Raw genomic sequence first — 19,809 nt, 5'->3', positions numbered from 1 at the left:
GGAAGAAAGATAAAAGAATGACACTTTTTTTTTTCTTCTTTGAACAGCACAAATCACGTTGCTGTGTGAATGTATGAGCTAAACGGCAATTTCCTTTTGTGGACCTGTTCATAGAAAAAAAAAGTAATCTGGTCTTTATATATAGGGAGCTCTACAAATATAGAACTAATTAACTGCCAAATGTCGCAAGTAAAAGAGTCTGCTTAATTCAGGACTTTGATAGGAGCTGATGCAATTAGTGACATGCATATTCATTAAAACCCCAGCTGGGGCTACAAGAAGTGCGCTCTGGCACGGTGTGAGTGAGTTCTGGCATCGGCCCAATACTGTGTACAGATCCTTATTTCTGGCCTAAACCAGAGCCTCCTGTATTCCAGCCCTCTGTTACCTTCCTAGCTAAATATAATAATCTCTCTTTACTGAGCAGTTGTTGTGAATTATCGTCTTATTTCTGTGCCCTGGATGGGGGTTTATTAATAAGACTTCATCCGGATGTCTTGGAAGAATGGCAACCTTAACATTCTCCATCCTCTGTACACTACCTGCTGTGTTTCTATTCACAGAGACTTAAAATACTACTGTGTGAATCGCGTGTTGCCTGAACAGGAAACAAAATAATAAGAATAGTCAAAGCATAACCATGGGAAATTAAACAGGGTGGTTGGGTCACCAGGCGACAGATGAGATGTAGGAACACTGGGAGATGTTTTTTTTTTTTTTGGGGCACAAATTGCACAGTGCAGCAACCAATCAGCAATTGGCTCTAATCTAGTGCAAGCCAGGCTAATGACAACAAGCATTTCACTGGTTGCTGTGTGTCACTGCACTGTGTAAGTTTGCACCTGTTAAGCTGGGTACACACTACAGAATTTTCCACCAACTTTTAATGCCGATCGATGTTCCGATCGCTCGGTCCATGGACTGCATACACACTAGCCTTGTTTAGGAGGATAAAGGGAAGAGCGGACGTCCCTTTAGCGACTTTTTACAGCCATGTTGTCGTGAGCAATGACTGTAATTTCGTACTCACTGTTGTGGATCGGTCGGAAGTTTATACACACTGCACAGCGGAAACGAGATTGGAGCGAAAATATTAAACGGTACGGCCAACCAAATGAGGCGACAATCGTCCATTTGGGCAGACTTTTGACCATCGTGTCACTGCACACACTGACCCGACTTTTGAACGAGCGGTCGTATGTCGGCTGATTGAGCCGATTATTGGATGAAAACCGTGTAGTGTGTACCTAGCTTAAGTAAATGACTCCGATGAAGATGTCTGTTTGGTGTAATGCAGCAAAGAGAGTATACTCAGCTGATATGTGTGTAGCAGTGTCTTTCCTTGGTGTAACCTCAAGTACTGCCACTCTCGGATGCAGCCAACGGTAAAATGAGCTACGGCTGGTTGGTTGGAGTTCTATGAGAACATATTATTAATAATGAGAGAATAAAATGATGAGTCTGTAGAGACAGCCTATAATGTTCTCTTTGGTGACTTCACTACTTTCTACTATACTCTGCACACACAACCTGTACTCATCTCTCTTGTGTGCTCGTACTCTGTTCTCTGGTGATTCCTCTCTCTTGTGTCCTCATACTCACAGAACACTTAGTTGCCGGACTGGAACATTGCCCTAACTGTGTGCAGGTAACGTCTAGTACGTGTGATAATCTACAAGCCGGCTTGTGACCTCGTTAGATCTTTTTATTTTGCGGTGTTTCCCCTAATGCATAATATGAAGCTGTTCCCCCGGCCTGGGAAGTGCGGTTGTTGTACAGAAACAGTGATGTGCTGGTGTTTTCTCTTGCAGTGAAGCAGGTATGTCCTGCGAAGAAGTTTAGTTGCGGAGAGTCCGGCAATAAGTGTATCCCGGCCACCTGGAGGTGCGATGGCGAGAGGGACTGCGAGAATGGTGTGGACGAGAAGGACTGTCCGACTGGTTAGTTCTCAATCCGATTTAACAATCAACTCTCTATTATATCATCTGTTGTTTAAGGAAATTACTGTAAAATGTATTTGTCAAGAGGAACAGTCATCCTCATTTTGCATAATCCTTTTAAACTAAGTGCAAACACGGCGGCTTATCCTTGTCCCTAATGATCTAAATCGCTGTATAAACAAGGCGCCATCCGATTTTGGATGTTTTAGACCAATGTCACCACGAGTCCCTCTGCGCCAGCCCAAACCAGCCAACAACACCGGTCAGCATCTCGTCAATATTGTTCAACGCTGCTGGAAAATCTGATTGGGTTTTTAGGCACATCCTGGCTACGTGACAGGATTCTGCCTGGCACAGGGTTTACTTGGTAAATGACCAGGGGGTAAATGTATCGAGCTGAGAGTTTTCCGACGGGTTTGAAAAGTGGAGATGTTGCCTATAGCAACCAATCAGATTCTAGCTGTCATTTTGTAGAATGTACTAAATAAATGATAGCTAGAATCTGATTGGTTTTTCAAACCCGCCGGAAAACTCTCAGCTTGATACATTTACCCCCAGATTGCCATGGAATTTCACATTAATTTGGTCCCTGGTAATCATGTGTCTTTTAGAGGTATGGGTAACTTCAGACCTACACTTGTACAAATAACACAAAACTCCCCACGTTACTGGCAATGACTGCATAATAATAATAAATTAGATAGTTCAAAACATTTTTAAAAAGTTTTCACAAGAAATCATTTCGGCAGTTTTTAGATGAAAATCTCCGGTGAGATCAGATGGCTGTCAATCACCCTGGCCGCGATGGGGCTTAATATACCCACATAGCAAACATCAAATACAAAACGGATTGGGGCGAGCTATATCCTTGTCCCTAGCACTTTACTTCAGTAAGATCGCTTCTCCGCAGCGGGCTCTGTATAAAACATCACAAGAGAAGCTCATATATGTTTCATGGAAAAACTTGGCACCAAAATCTCTTTATACGCACTGAATGCAGATCAGCAGAGCTTGAATAGTTCCAGAGCTCCTGTATAACTATAGAGCACTGATGGGCCACAGGCTGCCCTAGGTCCGCATGCAGACCTCTGAGGCCTCACCTGCGCGCCCCCCTCCTGACTTGTCAACTTTGTTGGTTATAGCTTGTAACACTTGTTAAAAATGTCCCTGCTGATATGTAATTACAGATAGGTGTCTTTCTTTAATTAAATGTATTGCAATTTATTACGGGGTTAACAGTAATGCGGCCCTTTTGTAGGTTAGATGACCTCTCATTCGGAGTTGCTTGTAGAGTGACCACAATGTCATGGAGATACTTGGATAGAGCCATTTTATTTTATTTTATTCTAATTTAGAGAGCTTATTACTGATCATAGAAAAACACATTTGCTCTGTGTGCCTAAATGAATGCTTCCTCCAAGACTGCGGTTTAGTAAAAGGATATGCACAATATAGCATCAGGAGCAGGAAAAATACATTTCTTCTGAGAATATGCAGATTAGTGCCTTGGTAGAAGCAGGTCCATATTTAACCTACAGTTAATCCTTATTGGGTTACTAATCTGCATATACAGATTACATGGTAGTTTTAGCTTGCTGCAGGCTAAACTATTGTTATCCGTAATACTGAGGTAGGCTCAATGCTGGTTAGAGAAACAATAGAAAATGTGATGATGAATTATGACATAGATTATTGGTTCTTAATATGTATTTATCATCTAGACACAACACATAGACATTTTGTGAGCTGAATCAATATTTATGGGAATGCAGCCTATGAATTGTCTAAGAACTGGTGACCTCACGTGGCCACGAGACCTTGTGCACCTCGTGCTTCAGTGATATCACCAGTGAACTGAGACTGAATATTGGTTTGGCCACAAAATGGCTGACTGGAGCGTGTGTAGGTTATAGTTACAAGTTAAGCATGGTTTCATTGAGGCTGTGTACTGTAAAAGGAAAATAAAGTCATACCAGTGAGGCCTGTCTCACAGTTTGATCACCTCTTTTGTGTAACGTTATTAGGATCCGACGGGCCTATTTTTTTTAATAATAAGGAATACTGCAGCAATAGGAAACCACCTATTGCTTCAATTTGTCAATAAAACCTCACAGAGGCAGCTGAGTGATATTCTGCTCCCTCAAGAGACACTAGCCAAGAGTAGCAAGGGTTAATTTACTGCTTCACCGGGCCTAGTATGAGGGAATCTGCTCATGTATTACCAAATAAATGTTATATATATATATGTGTATATATGTATATATATATATGTGTATATATGTATATATATATATGTGTATATATGTATATGTGTGTGTGTGTATATATGTATATGTATATATATGTATATGTGTGTGTGTATGTATATATATATATATATGTGTATATATATATATATATATATATATATATATATATATATATATATATATATATATATATATATATATATATAATCAATATCAAGCACAGATTTAGGTGCATGTGTGTCCGCATATCTGTCGCTTTCCTAGCGTTTAAACTGGATTTTGGATATCCCCCCTCTGTTCTTAAGCTTTTCCTCACGCTAGCTCGTACAGCATGGTTTCCATAGTAACAGCTACTGATATGGGGAGGGACATTAAACACGTGTCTCTTTGTCTTCCTAGAAAGATTAAATGACTGACTGGTCAGGGGTCACATGATGTCTCACAAGATCATGGATTTTGTACACTATTCTAGATACTCCCCTCAACTCTATCCCCCATCTACTCTCAATATCCATCTTCAAATACTGTATTCCTAGCACTCACTTTCTTTTCGTTTTCACTTTAACAAACTCTTGTCTGTAAGCCTGCAGGTAGTGCTAGTGGCTGTTTCCATCAGTGGTTTTTATTAAGGGTATTTGCCTAAGCAGAAAATTCTGGTATTATTTTGTATTGTTGGTGCCCGGCAGGCATGTTGCATTAAGTAAATAGTGTGTGGTTGAAGGCAAGAGTGCTAAATCTGTGCACAAAACCACAGGAAGATCTGCCTAAATCCTCAGTGTAAAAAAAGATTTAAATAACGGACAACCCTTTGGAGATGTGTGGAAATTCTTTCACTCATTTATCTATTGGTCTGGACAATCTATTGACCAGTTATGTCCTTATGAAACTCATGTACTACTGGTCCCTCTAGTGGCTATTTGTAGAATTGCAGTAATACTGCACAACTGTTTACATGTCAATAGTGGTTAGTAAATATATCTGAACTTTATTTTCTTTGATTGTCAACATAGATCTGTTTCACTTGAAGTAGGCTAGTTTCACAGCCGATTTCCATTGATCATCATCCACTAGTGTATTTGATTCTTTAGTAAAGCTACTGGTCTGTCTCTTGCATACAAAGAACAGTTATTTTGTAGGATGCATGAAAATGCAATTTAAATTTACTATAAACTAATTACATCACTGAGCCATGTTCTTATGAATATTGGTTTATTCCATGGCTTCTTTCACTTTGTTTAGGAAATGGCTAGAGTAACGGGGGGTGTGGGGATCTTGTTGGCTTTTCCGATAGTGATATGTCCGACACTGTTTAGTCCTACTTGAAAATTCCGAAGCCAAACAGGACAACTTGACAGAAATAGACGTACCATTGCACACACAAATTTGCAACGTGGCTTCAATAAACTGCGACTACAGAAAAGGGCGACAGTCGAAATTAACATCACTTGAAAACATGACTGAGATTTCTGGTTTTAAAGCGGCAATGCACAGATCCGGCACTTGATCCTAAGCCTAACTGTAAAGCTAACCCTTAGATTAGATTATACTGCGCTGGATCCATGCTTGCCGCTTTAAAACCGGAAATGTTAGTCGCGTTTTGAAGTGACGGAAATTTCAAGTGTCGCCCTTTTCTGTAGTTGCAGTTTATTGAAGCCCTGTCGGAAATGTTTTATGTGTGTGTGATGGTACGTCTGTGTTTCTGGCATGTCACTGTTGGGCTTCAGAATTTTCGGGTCAGAGATATCCATATAGGAATAGTTACCACCACTGGGGTGGAAGAGGGGACACGTCAAAATGCCATCTCCGCACTTCCATGCGCAGGTACTGCTTTCTGTCATGACTCTGCTGTCAGTCATTGCTACAGTAGTGGCTAGTTCCCCTTCACGTTCAGGACATTCTGATGTCTGATGTCACCGTGTCATATGCTTACAGTCACATGGTACAAAGGTGAAGAGGAATACACGTTGGTCACAGGTGTGAAGATGAGCATATGGGGCGCAGGCTGAAGGGGGTGGGGGGCGTGTGGTGCGCAGGCTGAAGGGGTTGGGGGGCGTGTGGTGCGCAGGCTGAAGGGGTTGGGGGGCGTGTGGTGCGCAGGCTGAAGGGGTTGAGGGGCGTGTGGTGCGCAGGCTGAAGGGGTTGGGGGGCGTGTGGTGCGCAGGCTGAAGGGGTTGGGGGGCGTGTGGTGCGCAGGCTGAAGGGGTTGGGGGGCGTGTGGTGCGCAGGCTGAAGGGGTTGGGGGGCGTGTGGTGCGCAGGCTGAAGGGGTTGGGGGGCGTGTGGTGCGCAGGCTGAAGGGGTTGGGGGGCGTGTGGTGCGCAGGCTGAAGGGGTTGGGGGGCGTGTGGTGCGCAGGCTGAAGGAGTTGGGGGGCGTGTGGTGCGCAGGCTGAAGGGGTTGGGGGGCGTGTGGTGCGCAGGCTGAAGGGGTTGGGGGGCGTGTGGTGCGCAGGCTGAAGGGGTTGGGGGGCGTGTGGTGCGCAGGCTGAAGGGGTTGGGGGGCGTGTGGTGCGCAGGCTGAAGGGGTTGGGGGGCGTGTGGTGCGCAGGCTGAAGGGGTTGGGGGGCGTGTGGTGCGCAGGCTGAAGGGGTTGGGGGGCGTGTGGTGCGCAGGCTGAAGGGGTTGGGGGGCGTGTGGTGCGCAGGCTGAAGGGGTTGGGGGGCGTGTGGTGCGCAGGCTGAAGGGGTTGGGGGGCGTGTGGTGCGCAGGCTGAAGGGGTTGGGGGGCGTGTGGTGCGCAGGCTGAAGGGGTTGGGGGGCGTGTGGTGCGCAGGCTGAAGGGGTTGGGGGGCGTGTGGTGCGCAGGCTGAAGGGGTTGGGGGGCGTGTGGTGCGCAGGCTGAAGGGGTTGGGGGGCGTGTGGTGCGCAGGCTGAAGGAGTTGGGGGGCGTGTGGTGCGCAGGCTGAAGGGGTTGGGGGGCGTGTGGTGCGCAGGCTGAAGGGGTTGGGGGGCGTGTGGTGCGCAGGCTGAAGGGGTTGGGGGGCGTGTGGTGCGCAGGCTGAAGGGGTTGGGGGGCGTGTGGTGCGCAGGCTGAAGGGGTTGGGGGGCGTGTGGTGCGCAGGCTGAAGGGGTTGGGGGGCGTGTGGTGCGCAGGCTGAAGGGGTTGGGGGGCGTGTGGTGCGCAGGCTGAAGGGGTTGGGGGGCGTGTGGTGCGCAGGCTGAAGGGGTGGAGGAGGCGTGTGGGGAGGAGGGGGCGTGTGGGGCGCAGGCTGAAGGGGTGGAGGAGGCGTGTGGGGAGGAGGGGGCGTGTGGGGCGCAGGCTGAAGGGGTGGAGGAGGCGTGTGGGGAGGAGGGGGCGTGTGGGGTGGAGGAGGCGTGTGGGGTGGAGGAGGCGTGTGGGGCGCAGGCTGTGGGGAGGAGAGGGCGTGTGGGGCGCAGGCTGTGGGGAGGAGAGGGCGTGTGGGGCGCAGGCTGTGGGGAGGAGAGGGCGTGTGGGGCGCAGGCTGTGGGGAGGAGAGGGCGTGTGGGGCGCAGGCTGTGGGGAGGAGAGGGCGTGTGGGGCGAAGGCTGTGGGGTGGAGGAGGCGTGTGGGGCGAAGGCTGTGGGGTGGAGGAGGCGAGTGGGGCGCAGGCTGTGGGGTGGAGGAGGCGAGTGGGGCGCAGGCTGTGGGGAGGAGGGGCTGTGTGGGTCTCTATAGCAATGGTACGAAAATGGAAACTAAGGGTAATCCTGTGAATAATTTTTATTACGGCAGTATAGATTTTTCTTTTATCTTCAATTTGTGATATTTAAAATGTCTCTTAGAATGCATAATGTGTTCTTGTATTTTACTGATATTAAGTGGGGTTGAAGCTTGGTCGGGTCATGATGGTAATCTGTGTGTCATCATTCCCAACCAAAGCTTTCTGTACTTTTTAAATTATACATTTTTTTAAGGACTCAAACACAGTTTTAGAGGATGAATTCATGTTAAATGAATCATTATAATAAGCATTCTATTGTCATGAAATCGTCTCTCACTAGATAAGTACAGTATTACTCTAGCCTCTGTCACACAGCTCGGGACTGCTCCAAATTATCGCTGTGTGGAACTGAAGGGGTGTTATTGGGGTAGGGGCTTAGGGGCAGCCTAGTGCTATACCTGTAACACTCCCCCCTGTGTGACATGGTACGTCCCTGCACAGACTGTCCGGACTCTCTGTAGTCATACATGTTGGGGGTATGTCCTGGTAGTGCTGCAGGCATCTTTCTCATACACATCATATAACAGAATGCAGACGCTCTCTTGGATGTGAAGACATTTAATCTTTGCTCATTATATGCATAAGATAAACTTTTATCCACCTTAGTAGAATACAAACAAAACAAACATGGTTAATGCCCCTGATCAGCCAGTATAGTGTCACAAATGTCCAAAAACAATGTTCAAACAATCTCAAATTGTGCCACAAACTCTGCATTTGTGATTTTGGTGTTAACAATAAATTTGATATCACAAAATATTATTTATAATTTGTTAGGGCCGATCAAAATAATACAAAATATTGTATTTTCAATTTTGGAGCTAAAACAACTTTGTGATTGAGGATTAGGTGCAAGGAACATAAATTGAACATTAAACATTTATCATGGTCTTTTCATTGCTCTTCACCAAGCTACGGTAGCAAGTGACCGCTTTCTTTGTAACTATTAGAATGCCTGCTTAATGCGAATCTCATTTGCATAGCGTTGCCAGTGGCAATCAGAGAGACAGGAGAGAGAATAATAATTGGATAGCAGTATATGTAGTTTTGACATTGTGTTGTGAAACTTGTCATTCAGGTCTATTATCACATATTTAGTGGCCACTTAATTGGTGGTTTACGGACATTTGCAGTCTTTATCTTGTGTCTAGGTGATAATAGGAACTCCAGGTTTTGGTTTCTTGCTTTGGCTATTTTATTAAGACTGTCTGGGTTGTCCCTATAGCGCGCTACATCTGGACTTTCCACTTCCCATTCCACGTCTCTGTCTTTCAAACATTCATGTTTTTTCCAAACCTGCGCCATGGCTTTGAGCTCTTGAATGGCCAAATCCGTTTTATTCTTGGTGGGATCAAACACACCGCTCTCGCTCCGGTAGGGCTTCTTGACGCTGTTTAAAATTTCAGCCATCCAAGATTCATCCTTTGAAAATATCTGCACGGTACAGGGTTCATCATCTTGCATCTTAGGAACATACGTACTGTTATTCAACACTTGTTCTATCAAAGTACAGAGAGCTTCCTCCTGTTTGACGCGCCAGACCCATTCCTGGTCTTTCTTTGTTAGTTTAGTCAAACTTTCTCTCAAGACTCCGAATCCTGGGGTAAATTGCCTTGCGTCTTCTAAACGACCAAGAATTGATAGTAACTCCCTTTCATTTTGTGGTGAGAAGATATTTTGTATTTTATATATATAATTTTGTCCCAGTCGAATTCCATCCGGAGTTACTTCTCTACCTAAAAACTCCACCTTGGACTTGCAGATCTGATCTTGCAGATCTCTGGTCAATTTAAAACCATTGTCCTCTAGATGTTCCCGCAACTTCCTGGTGAATTCGTGACATTCATTCGCTGTATCTGCAGATATTAACATGGTATCTGAGTAGAATGTTACGCGTTTCCTAATGTTCTGGGGCAGTTCAGCACGATCTAGTATCTTCTCCAGGGTTTTACTGAGTATAATGTTAGAGTTCTTAAATTTCCCAGGTAATCTGTTCCAGACGTATTGCTGACCTTGGAAAGTAAAGGCCGTCTTGTACTTTGTGTTTGTATCTAGAGGAATCTGCCATTCTCCGTAGTACAGCTGTAAAACAGAGTAATATTTCCCCAGAGTTATATTTGCAATGGCCTTAGGTCTGTCCAGCTTATCGTGGGGAGGCTCCGCTAACGAACATAGATTCAAATCTTTAAAGTTAAAATATATTTTCACTTTTCTATTAAGTTTTCTACCTAGATTAATGGGAGAGTTACAAACAGTACTTACATCACATTCTTCAATGACTCCTTCTCTCACCCAACTATTAAGCACCCTATGGGCATGTCCTATCAGATGCCCCTTTTTTAATATTGGCTGTATGGCGTAGTTGGGGTCTCGTTCACCCTTTATTATCACAGGGGGTACATCAATCACACATCTGTGTTCATTGATCGACATTAGACCTAGGTCATGAAGTTGTTTCCATCCAATTATGTTTGTAGTGTAATTCTTTACAAAAATGATCTGCCCGCTGGTCGGTTGGCCGTTAAAATAAATGTTCCCTTCGACCACTTTACCAATTGCTTTGCGGTAACCGTTTTTCAGAGGAATTTCTACTTTGGCGCCCAGTTCTTCTCCTGGATACACGGTTAGGATGGTGTAGAAAGAGTAAGGATCAGGTTTTGCTTTGGTTTCTACTTCCAGTCCGTTAACCCTAATCTTCAGAGCAATAAGGGTCTTTCGTTCTGGATTCCTGAAACAGAGAGAATGTGTTTAGTCTTTTATACCTAAGAGTAGTTAGTGCTTGTTGTTGGTTTGTGGTTCTAAAAAACAACAAATACTTTCTGACCCTTCCATAAGTATCATAATGTTCCTATATTGAAACAACTTTATACGTAACATGAAGATGTAAACATGGGCTGATATATCTTTGTCCAAATATCATTGCTTGTTAAATTACTTCCGTCACCTACACACTTTGGAGGCTGCTATTTTATGGCTGAAACAAACCAATTGCCTCCGTGCTGTCCCTGTATTCTAGTGAATAGAATAGGCTACAATCTCATGAATAATAGTAATCATAATTTCAATCTGTGGAGACTTTCTCCATATCAAACAAAATGGCAGCCTCCGCTCAAGAAAAATAAATAAAGGAGAAGAAGAAAAGGCAAATCTAGAGAAAGTTCTCTGTGATATCACAATATAATTTACTGTAAGTGTATAAAAAAAATAGAAAACAAGATATACCCAGCATGTATACATTTACAATGAAAAAAAAAAATCTTACAAGTGTATGAATATGGCTACACCTTGATATACAACATTATAATACGCTAACTTGTAAGTATTGTAGCATTTGGTGATACCAGTTTATTTAGACTAACGGTTAATTTTTCCAAAGCCAGCTTTCTAGAACCCTACTCATATTAAGCTTTTAGAAGTTATTCTTAGAGGGGAAAAAGTGCTGGCAGACTAAAGTATTATCAACTATTAAGGCCTTGGGATCCGTTTAAATAAATGGGTACATATCAGCGGCTGAAACTGCATAGATAATCGCCATAACACTGCTTATACCACAGTTCCCAATCAACACTCAAGTTGTAGTAGCAGTAACGAAATGATAACCCCTGAAGGGACACATGCTGTTTAAAAGTGTGGAATTACATACTGAACCATGGTTATCCCATATTATAATGGTGGCCACACACAAATGGGGGCATATTCAATTGTCAGCGAGGTTTTGTCCCCGCAGCGTTAAAAAATAAATAAAAAAAAAGTCCCGTGCGAGTTTTTGCTGGTAATAGCGATGTTTGGAGTTTGAGCAGCGGGAAAACTCGTGCAATTCAAATGAAAAAGAGGCAACGCTGCCCCCGTGCGTTAAAAATTGTGTGCGCGAGACTTTAGGGGAGTGAAGGCGAGTTTTAACGCGGTCATGTATAAGATAAAAAAAAGTTTTGGATACATTTCCATACATTAGATTGCATTATACATTACAGTACTTTATTTAGCATATTTTTAACTTGAACTATTTTTTTACCATACATTCATTCTATACCATGTCAAAACACATTACTACATTCATATTTGTACCAAAAAACATACATAAATATAATTAATTAGTGATTTCATTTTTTTTTTTTTTTTTACAAGAAAATCAACTTACACAAGTTAGGCATTAGTGATAAACATAAGTTTAACTTTTTTCCATACTTTTTACATGATTTCAACTACTTTTCAGAGGATTGTTATTTTTAACACACCCCAAGGAGGTGCGAGATAAAACGGCAGATTTGCCTGTTTTTACCCGCCGCGTTAAAAAACAATTGAATAGCTTTAAACGCGGCTGCCTCTCGCACACCCTATACTTTCCATAGACCGTCTACTGGAGCGCGAGAGGACCGTTTCTTGAAAAAAAAAAAGTAGTTTTAACAATGGAATTGAATTGCGGGTAAAGTTAACCCGCTCGAAAATGATGAAAAACTGCGGGAAAATGACTCAACACGCTCTAAATAAAATACTCGGCTGACAATTGAATATGCCCCATGGTCTGATCCTGTCACTTGACCCAAGCACCAACAGTATACATTGCCAAGTTGACCATACATGATCACATGGCTTCTAACTTTGGTCAGCAGACCGCCACAAACGCACAATCTATCGACCAGATTGTAAGATCATTCTCTGCTATCCCATTAATTTCAGGGCCACAAGCATGATATCTGCAGAATTTGCCAATATTGTCAGAGATATCTCTGTGTATGTGACCGGCTTGTCTAACTATAGCGAGGAGAACTTTGGACATTACCCGTAATCTCAATATCCTATTATCCTTAAGGTCATTCAACAATTTATCCTGTCTCCTGATCTCATACAAATTTGGTCAGTGGCCAACAGAATTTTTCATCCTGCCAGATAAGATTCTGTAGATCCTATTAGATGTTGATTAGATTGGATAATGCTTTGTCACACGAATGGATACGCTGTTTGCTGAGCTTTTCATATGCGCAGCTTTAACATCAACTGCGGATCTACCTAAAATATAACTTAAAGCCTAATGCTTGTAGATGTAATAAGTTATAACTTATCATTGTGTAGAACATTAGACCTCAAAATCTTGCTGCTGATGCAATATGGATCATAGAAAAGCACTGTACGTAATGGACATGGGTGAAATTGAGCAAAATGAATGTGATTTACTAGGGAAATAGCTATGTAATATAAATAATGTATTGGGAATACGGTGTAAGGTAATGTAGTCTGTTAAAAGTGAATACAAATTTAAGATTTTGTGACTTATAGCTGGAGTTGCAATATCAGTTGTGACTAAAATAATATGTTCCGTATATCAGTATTTGAAGTGGAAATTTATAATTGTCAGTATGGAAAATGTAATGGGTGTGTGAATGGAATTTGATTAGTTTTACAGTGAAGGCAGCAGAAGAAGTGGCGGTATTGTATACCACCATATACTCCCCCACTTACACCACTGCTGTATATTATATCTAATCAATGTGACTGGAATAATCCCATCTGTCACCTATATCTATTCACTATTAAGTGTACCTCACTCATTTTTAATATCCATGTTCATGACAAAGTAATCAGCCATCACCTATGTAATATACATCCACTTGGACAAACCATGTTACGATACAAAGGGTGTAAATCCAATTCTATTTGCATTCAGTGAAGATACTCGCTGCATTTGCATGTAGCACACAAATACTAGGCAGCTGCAATTTAGAGTTGTCTAGAATGCACCCCCCAACTCTAAATATGTCCCACATTTTAAATTTGTCTTCCCCTGCAGCACAATATGGTTTTGCCCAGGTACAACTTCTACTTGAATGTATTCCTAACTAAATGAGGACTATGGTCTGCATTCAGGTGAGATAATGGATACACCCATATAGCTTAAGCATACTACTTCAAATAGGTATATAGGGATGTAGTGGGCAGGAATGTATTTTTTTAATTCTGGTTATTTACACATCTGATATCTATTTTCCAAGATTGCTGGATCATGCTGTATAAAGTTTCAGAGAGATGTTGTACATTTGAGGCACCACTGGCATTTGTACTTTTAGCCACAGTGAATAATTTTATGTTCCAACAACTCCCAGGATCCTTCAGGCTCTTAGGATGCTGTTTGTAGCTGCACATGAGTGTTAATGGGAGGGTGCAGCAGACATAAAGCACAGGGTGTTTCGAAGATAAATAATGACTCTTGTTTTGTATAAACACATTTACAAAACTACAAATACTGCAAATCAATAATAAAAAGGCTAGGTTATTTAAGTAACAATTATACCAGACACTGTTTTTAAAAAGTGAGATAGGAGGAGAGTCTGTTTGTTTTCAGTGAGCTTTGTTCTTTTTACATTTATTTATTCAAGTATACAAATAGGGCCTGAGGTATTAAGGAGAGCAAATCATAAAAAAAGAAGTCCCTTTACACATGGGCAAAACCATGTTGCATTGGAGGGGGAAGTACACTTAAAATGTGGGGACAGATTTATAGTTGGGGTAGGTCATGTTCTAGATCAACTTTACATTTCAGTGTAAAAATAAAGCTATCAAGTATTTGTGTGCTAGATGAAAAAACCGCCTTTATGTAACTTATGTGTTAAATAATAAACTAATTTGCACCCCTTGCATTGTGACATGGTTTGTCCCAGAGAACATTTACTCCTTTTTTTTTTGCCTTACTTCCCTTAATGACTCAGGCCCGTAGAGCCTAAACGTCCAATGTAGGCCGCAATATCCACACGCCAGTGCAAACTGATGCTTGTGACATGACTTAAGTACATTGGAGTGACAGCATTTGCATTGGCCGATGAGAGGAAATTAATGGAGCAGCGTAAAAAGATTTCATTTTCTGGTGTGAGACTATTAAAATGAGAGAAATAGGTGTGCCTTGCTTTGGAGAAGGGCATAGAGCCTTTTTTTCAGGATGCTGAAACACTTGGGGGTATATTTACTAAACGTAGCACCTGAGGTGAGAAGGAAATGTGAAGCCCCTCCCCACCCCCAACCCTTAGCTGTGCCCAAATTAACATAAAATATTGATTCCCGGTGCCCCCCTTCATGTCTGTGACCTGGGCAGCTGCCCCTCTCACACTGCCCTATTTATGACACTTTTAAAATTCAATCAATAAAGTGCAATTTTTTAATTCCTTATATGTTATAGACCTGACTTGTCACCACGTTTTATACAGTCCTTTTTTTATTCATTTTCTTTTACATAATTATAGATTTTGGAAATATGGGGCAAATCCCCTCTGTCCCTAATTTCTTAGTCATGGAATCAGATTTTAGCACCAAATGAATCCCTGAAAATGTCCCTAATTTATTTTTATTTTTTTCTAATATTGACCAAGTACACAATAACATGTTTCTCTATCTGCATGGTTGACAATATTTGTTGTTTTATACTCCTTACTATCTATTCTTATTCTCTAGGCATTAGAAATTAATAATTATGGAAAAGGGCAAATTTTAAAATGCAAAAAAGTACACGATTATCAGTCCGTAAATGTGGCATGATGGGGATTATAGCGGATGTACGGGCTCCGCAGCAAAACATTACTGTACAATACTTTTAAAACAAGGGCAGTTGAACAAAAGTAGGATTACTGAAACTCGTGTCACATCGATATTTATGCTTCATATTTAAACATATTACAAAAGTCCTGTAATTGCTGAAGCGTTTTTTTGTTTGTTTTGTTTTTTTAAACGGTCACAGCAGCGTTTTGCAGAAGTGTCTAAAGCGCTCAATAATGCTCTCAATGAAATACATTGGGCCGGAGTCATTAAGGAGTGCAAAGCATGAAAAAGGAGTAACTTTGCACCTGGGCAAAACCATATTACATTGGGGGGGGGGGGAGGTAGATGTAAAATGTGGGGACAGATTTATAGTTGGGGTAGGGCATGTCCTAGATCAACTTTAAATTTCAGTGTACAAATAAGCTATAAATTATTTGTGTGGTACATGAAAAAAAACAGCCAGTATTTAACTTATGTGCAAAATAATAAACTAATTTGCACCCCTTGATTGTAACATGGTTTGTCCAGGAGCAAAGTTACTCCTTTTTTGTTTTTTTTGCTTTAATCTCCTTAATGACTCGAGCCCTCTTCAAGTTGTGATATTTAAAAGTGCTGCTATTTTTAAGCTGCAATATAACTGCTATAAATTTAGGCATTAGCGCTTCTGAAGCTGGAAAAGCGCACGTGTGACACCACCTTATGCATTTTACAACTGTCAATATTTTTGTTTTTAACCGTAAAAGTAAAAAAAGAAAAAAATACTACACCATAGTGATTTATTGGTATGGATGACTCACTTGCTTGTGTGATACATCTCAGCTTCTGTATCCGATAACTCTGTTCCTTTCTTCCTGTAGTCCATACTTGCCAACTCTCCCGGAATGTCCGGGAGACTCCCGCATTTTGTGAGAGTCTCCCGGACTCCCGGGCGAGTGTGGCAATCTCCCGAATTCTGCCCACTTCACTAGGAAGTGCCCCACTTCCTAGTGAAGTGGGCAGAATTAGATCCCAAACGCCGCGATTCCCGGTGAATCGCGGCGTTTGGCCCCGCCCCCGCTGTCAAATGACGCAATTTGCGTCATGACGTCACAGGGGGCGGGGCCGAAATGACGCGATTTCGGTCACCCCGCCCCTTCACGCCCCCCTCCACTGGCTGGCTCCCGGAAGGGAGCTGAAGAAAGTAGGTAAGTATGCTGTAGTCCTGTAATTGCTTTGTTGTAGTATATGGTTTACAGCATGTAAAGAAAGTGACTGGCTCAGTGTAAACTTGGTCCAGCTATGCTGAGGATTTCAGCAGTGTGATCTCTTCAGAAATCAAAAGTGGCATTAACCATATCCTACAGCAAGCAGAGGAAATCCCCCTACCACACCCCACCCAGTGCAGGACACATCACCTCCCCCCTGGGAGGGCTTTGCCTGCCCATCTCACAGGGAGGACGATATCTGGGAGGGGTAACAGTGAAATGTGATCATTGTTGATACAAAGGAGGTAACTTTTGTTATGTGTCTTTAGGCAAATATCCTGCGGTGCAATAGTTACTGTAACAAGCTGACTTCCTATATATAGGGCACACATCTGTTGGGTGACTCTTTATGACAGGAACTAAATACATCATCATCACCATTTATTTATATAGCGCCACTAATTCCGCAGCGCTGTACAGAGAACTCACTCACATCAGTTCCTGCCCCATTGGAGCTTACAGTCTAAATTCCCTAACACACACACACAGACAGACAGACTAGGGTCAATTTGTTAGCAGCCAATTAACCTACCAGTATGTCTTTGTAGTGTGGGAGGAAACCGGAGCACCCAGAGGAAACCCACGCAAACACGGGGAGAACATACAAACTCCTCACAGATAAGGCCATGGACGGGAGGCAGAGGTGCTAACCACTACGCCACCGTGCTGCCCCATCAGTTGATATTAACCTCCCTCTCCCCAGGTACCAGAAATCTTTGTCTTGGAGCCCTGCAGTTTGGAAGATACTTAGCCCTCCACACACCCTGTGTGCCTCTCTAATGAATTCATTTTCAGCCACAGATGTTGAGAGAAATTTGGAACTTGGGGGAATATTTACTAAACTGCAGGGTCGAAAAAGTGGAGATGCTTCCTATAGCAACCAATCAGATTCTAGCTGTCATTTTGTAGAATGCAATAAATAAATGACAGGTAGAATTTGATTGGTTGCTATAGGCAACATCTCCACTTTTTCAAACCCGCAGTTTAGTAAATATGCCCCTTAGTGTTTTCAACACATAGAGGCTTTATATGTGAGGACAATACTGAGCAATAAGTGCTCTCGACGGATGACAAGCCTCTATGTGTACAGTAGAAGCATTGAACTCGAATACTGTCAGACCTTAAATAATAATTGTAATGTTGATTAAAAAAATACATATAGAGCTTGATTCATCTTCCAATGCAATGTGAACACAACTTGCTTTAAAAAACAAAAACAAACAAAACTTGTACGCCCGTATTCAAGTAAAAGCGGATCTCAAGAAACGTTTGGATTTGGACATTAGTATGCTCTGGCTATACGTGCTGTATACAGACAGACAGAACACGGTTATCAAAGCTTTTTACAAAACACACGCACACGCCTCCCAATTTCCAGCTGTCTCAAATCGGGACAGAAATCTAAAAGGTTCTGACCAAAATGGATGAGACTATATCACAATGGGGGGGGTGTGCCTGGCACTTCTAAAGTGCCTAGGTGGCCTCTTGCTATCCCCCAGATACATTCATTGGAGCACGCACCAGTGGCAGGTGCATATAGCGTATGTGCACTGCTGCTTTACTGTGCAGAGTAACAGTGAACGGGACATGGTACCCAACTTTCTGGCCCATGGGGCAAGATGTCTGCTGGTGGGACAGAACCCTCAAATCGGGACTGTCCTGTCTAAATCGGGACATATGGTATAGGGCAGTGTTGGCTAACCTGTGAAACTACAAGTCCCAGCATACCCTTCCAGCAATAAGCTGCTATATTTTGGCAATGCATGCTGGGACTTGTAGTTTCACAAACACTTGGAGTGTCACAGGTTAGCCAACACTGGTGTAGGGGGTTCCACCATCCAGCAGAATTGCACGCGCTATTTCTTGTCAGTCTGGGAGGACTGCCTGAAATCCGGGAGCCTGCTGAAGAGGAAGACTGCCTGATTGACACAATATTAATGGATTATAGTTAATATTGTATCAAGCAGTACATTATGCTTGTATCATAGATGGAAAACATGTCTAATACTACCCCTTTCAAAGTTAAAATGGCCTAGAGAAATGTGGTTTGTGATAACTGAACAGACCTCAACAGAATTGCTAATTATTCCTTCAGGGACAGGGACAGGCTGGGCTGGGGGGCAGGGTTCATCTGCCCACCTGGCCGGTCACATAGTGGGCTACCTTGGGCTGAGTCACTAGGCCACCTGCATTTTTTTTTTTTTTTACACAATTAAATAGGCTGCTGAGTTGGCTAACATTTGCCAGCCCTCCCCTGTTCAGGGGGTACTATATGTGCAATTTACAAAGACATTTAAATTAACAGATGTTATATGCATGATCTGGAAATAACCAATGAGGATTAGAAGCAAAGATTGTGTATCTGATATAGCCCCTTAGAGAAAAGCTTTTGTACAATCATAATGTAGAGCAAAGCTCACCACATATATATATATATATATATAATATATACACATATACACAGGGGCTTACTGAAATGTATATACTAATGTGATTTACTGATTCCCGGGATACTACTCTCTGAGTAGAGTTGTCCACATCGATGTGAAATAAAAGATTGACTGACTAACTTCAGCGATTTACAATAATTATTTTCTCTAACACCCCCAAATATTCCAGGATACTATAAAAGTCTGGTATAAGTCTGTATTTACATGATTGCTGTTGACACAGTTTGATATAATTTGTCGTTTTGTACATTCATGTAACGATAGTGGGTGGCAAAAGGAAGAAGGTAAATGAACTATTGTACTGGTCTTTTGGTCTATTTTTATATTTACTGGTAAGGACTGTACAAAGCCAGACAGCTGTAAAACTACTAACTCACTACTTCTGACTGATCTAGACTATATCCGCTTCTAGGCTTAGCCAATAGACATGTATTTATAACACAAACTGTGTTTATAAATACATACTGTGTTTTGTTTTGTTTTGTTTTTTTTTTATATGTATTTTTGTTTTTTAATTCACAGTAGCCATCTACTAGTACACAATCACCATCAAACCAGTGTACTAGCCAGGTTACTAATAAAACCAGAATGCATTGTAGCTCTGCACTACGTGTCTTGAAACACCACCACCTAAACTAGTTCCTTATTCTGTTTAAGTGATACCATAGCAGCTAACAGCAACTGCTGCCCCACTGATTCTAGAATGTGATAGCTAGATTCTGATTG

General features: G+C 42.3%; 1 protein-coding gene across 3 annotated transcripts in view; it reads left to right on the top strand.

Annotated features, from left to right (window-relative positions):
* Positions 1–19,809, top strand: part of LRP8 (LDL receptor related protein 8) — a 120,131-nt gene that overhangs the window by 65,815 nt on the left and 34,507 nt on the right. For 2 of the 3 annotated variants that reach the window (XM_075182113.1, XM_075182112.1), the window contains one exon: positions 1,812–1,940. The exons of the other annotated variant lie outside the window; for it this stretch is intronic. In XM_075182113.1, coding sequence (XP_075038214.1) covers positions 1,812–1,940 — 129 coding nt within the window. The remainder of the gene's footprint in view (positions 1–1,811; positions 1,941–19,809) is intronic. 3 annotated transcript variants of the gene reach the window in all.

The sequence above is a fragment of the Mixophyes fleayi genome, chromosome 8, assembly GCF_038048845.1.
Source record: "Mixophyes fleayi isolate aMixFle1 chromosome 8, aMixFle1.hap1, whole genome shotgun sequence".
Taxonomy (NCBI): Eukaryota; Metazoa; Chordata; class Amphibia; order Anura; family Limnodynastidae; genus Mixophyes; species Mixophyes fleayi.
Note: the sequence above shows the minus strand (reverse complement) of the source record. Positions and strands in the feature narration are given on the sequence as shown.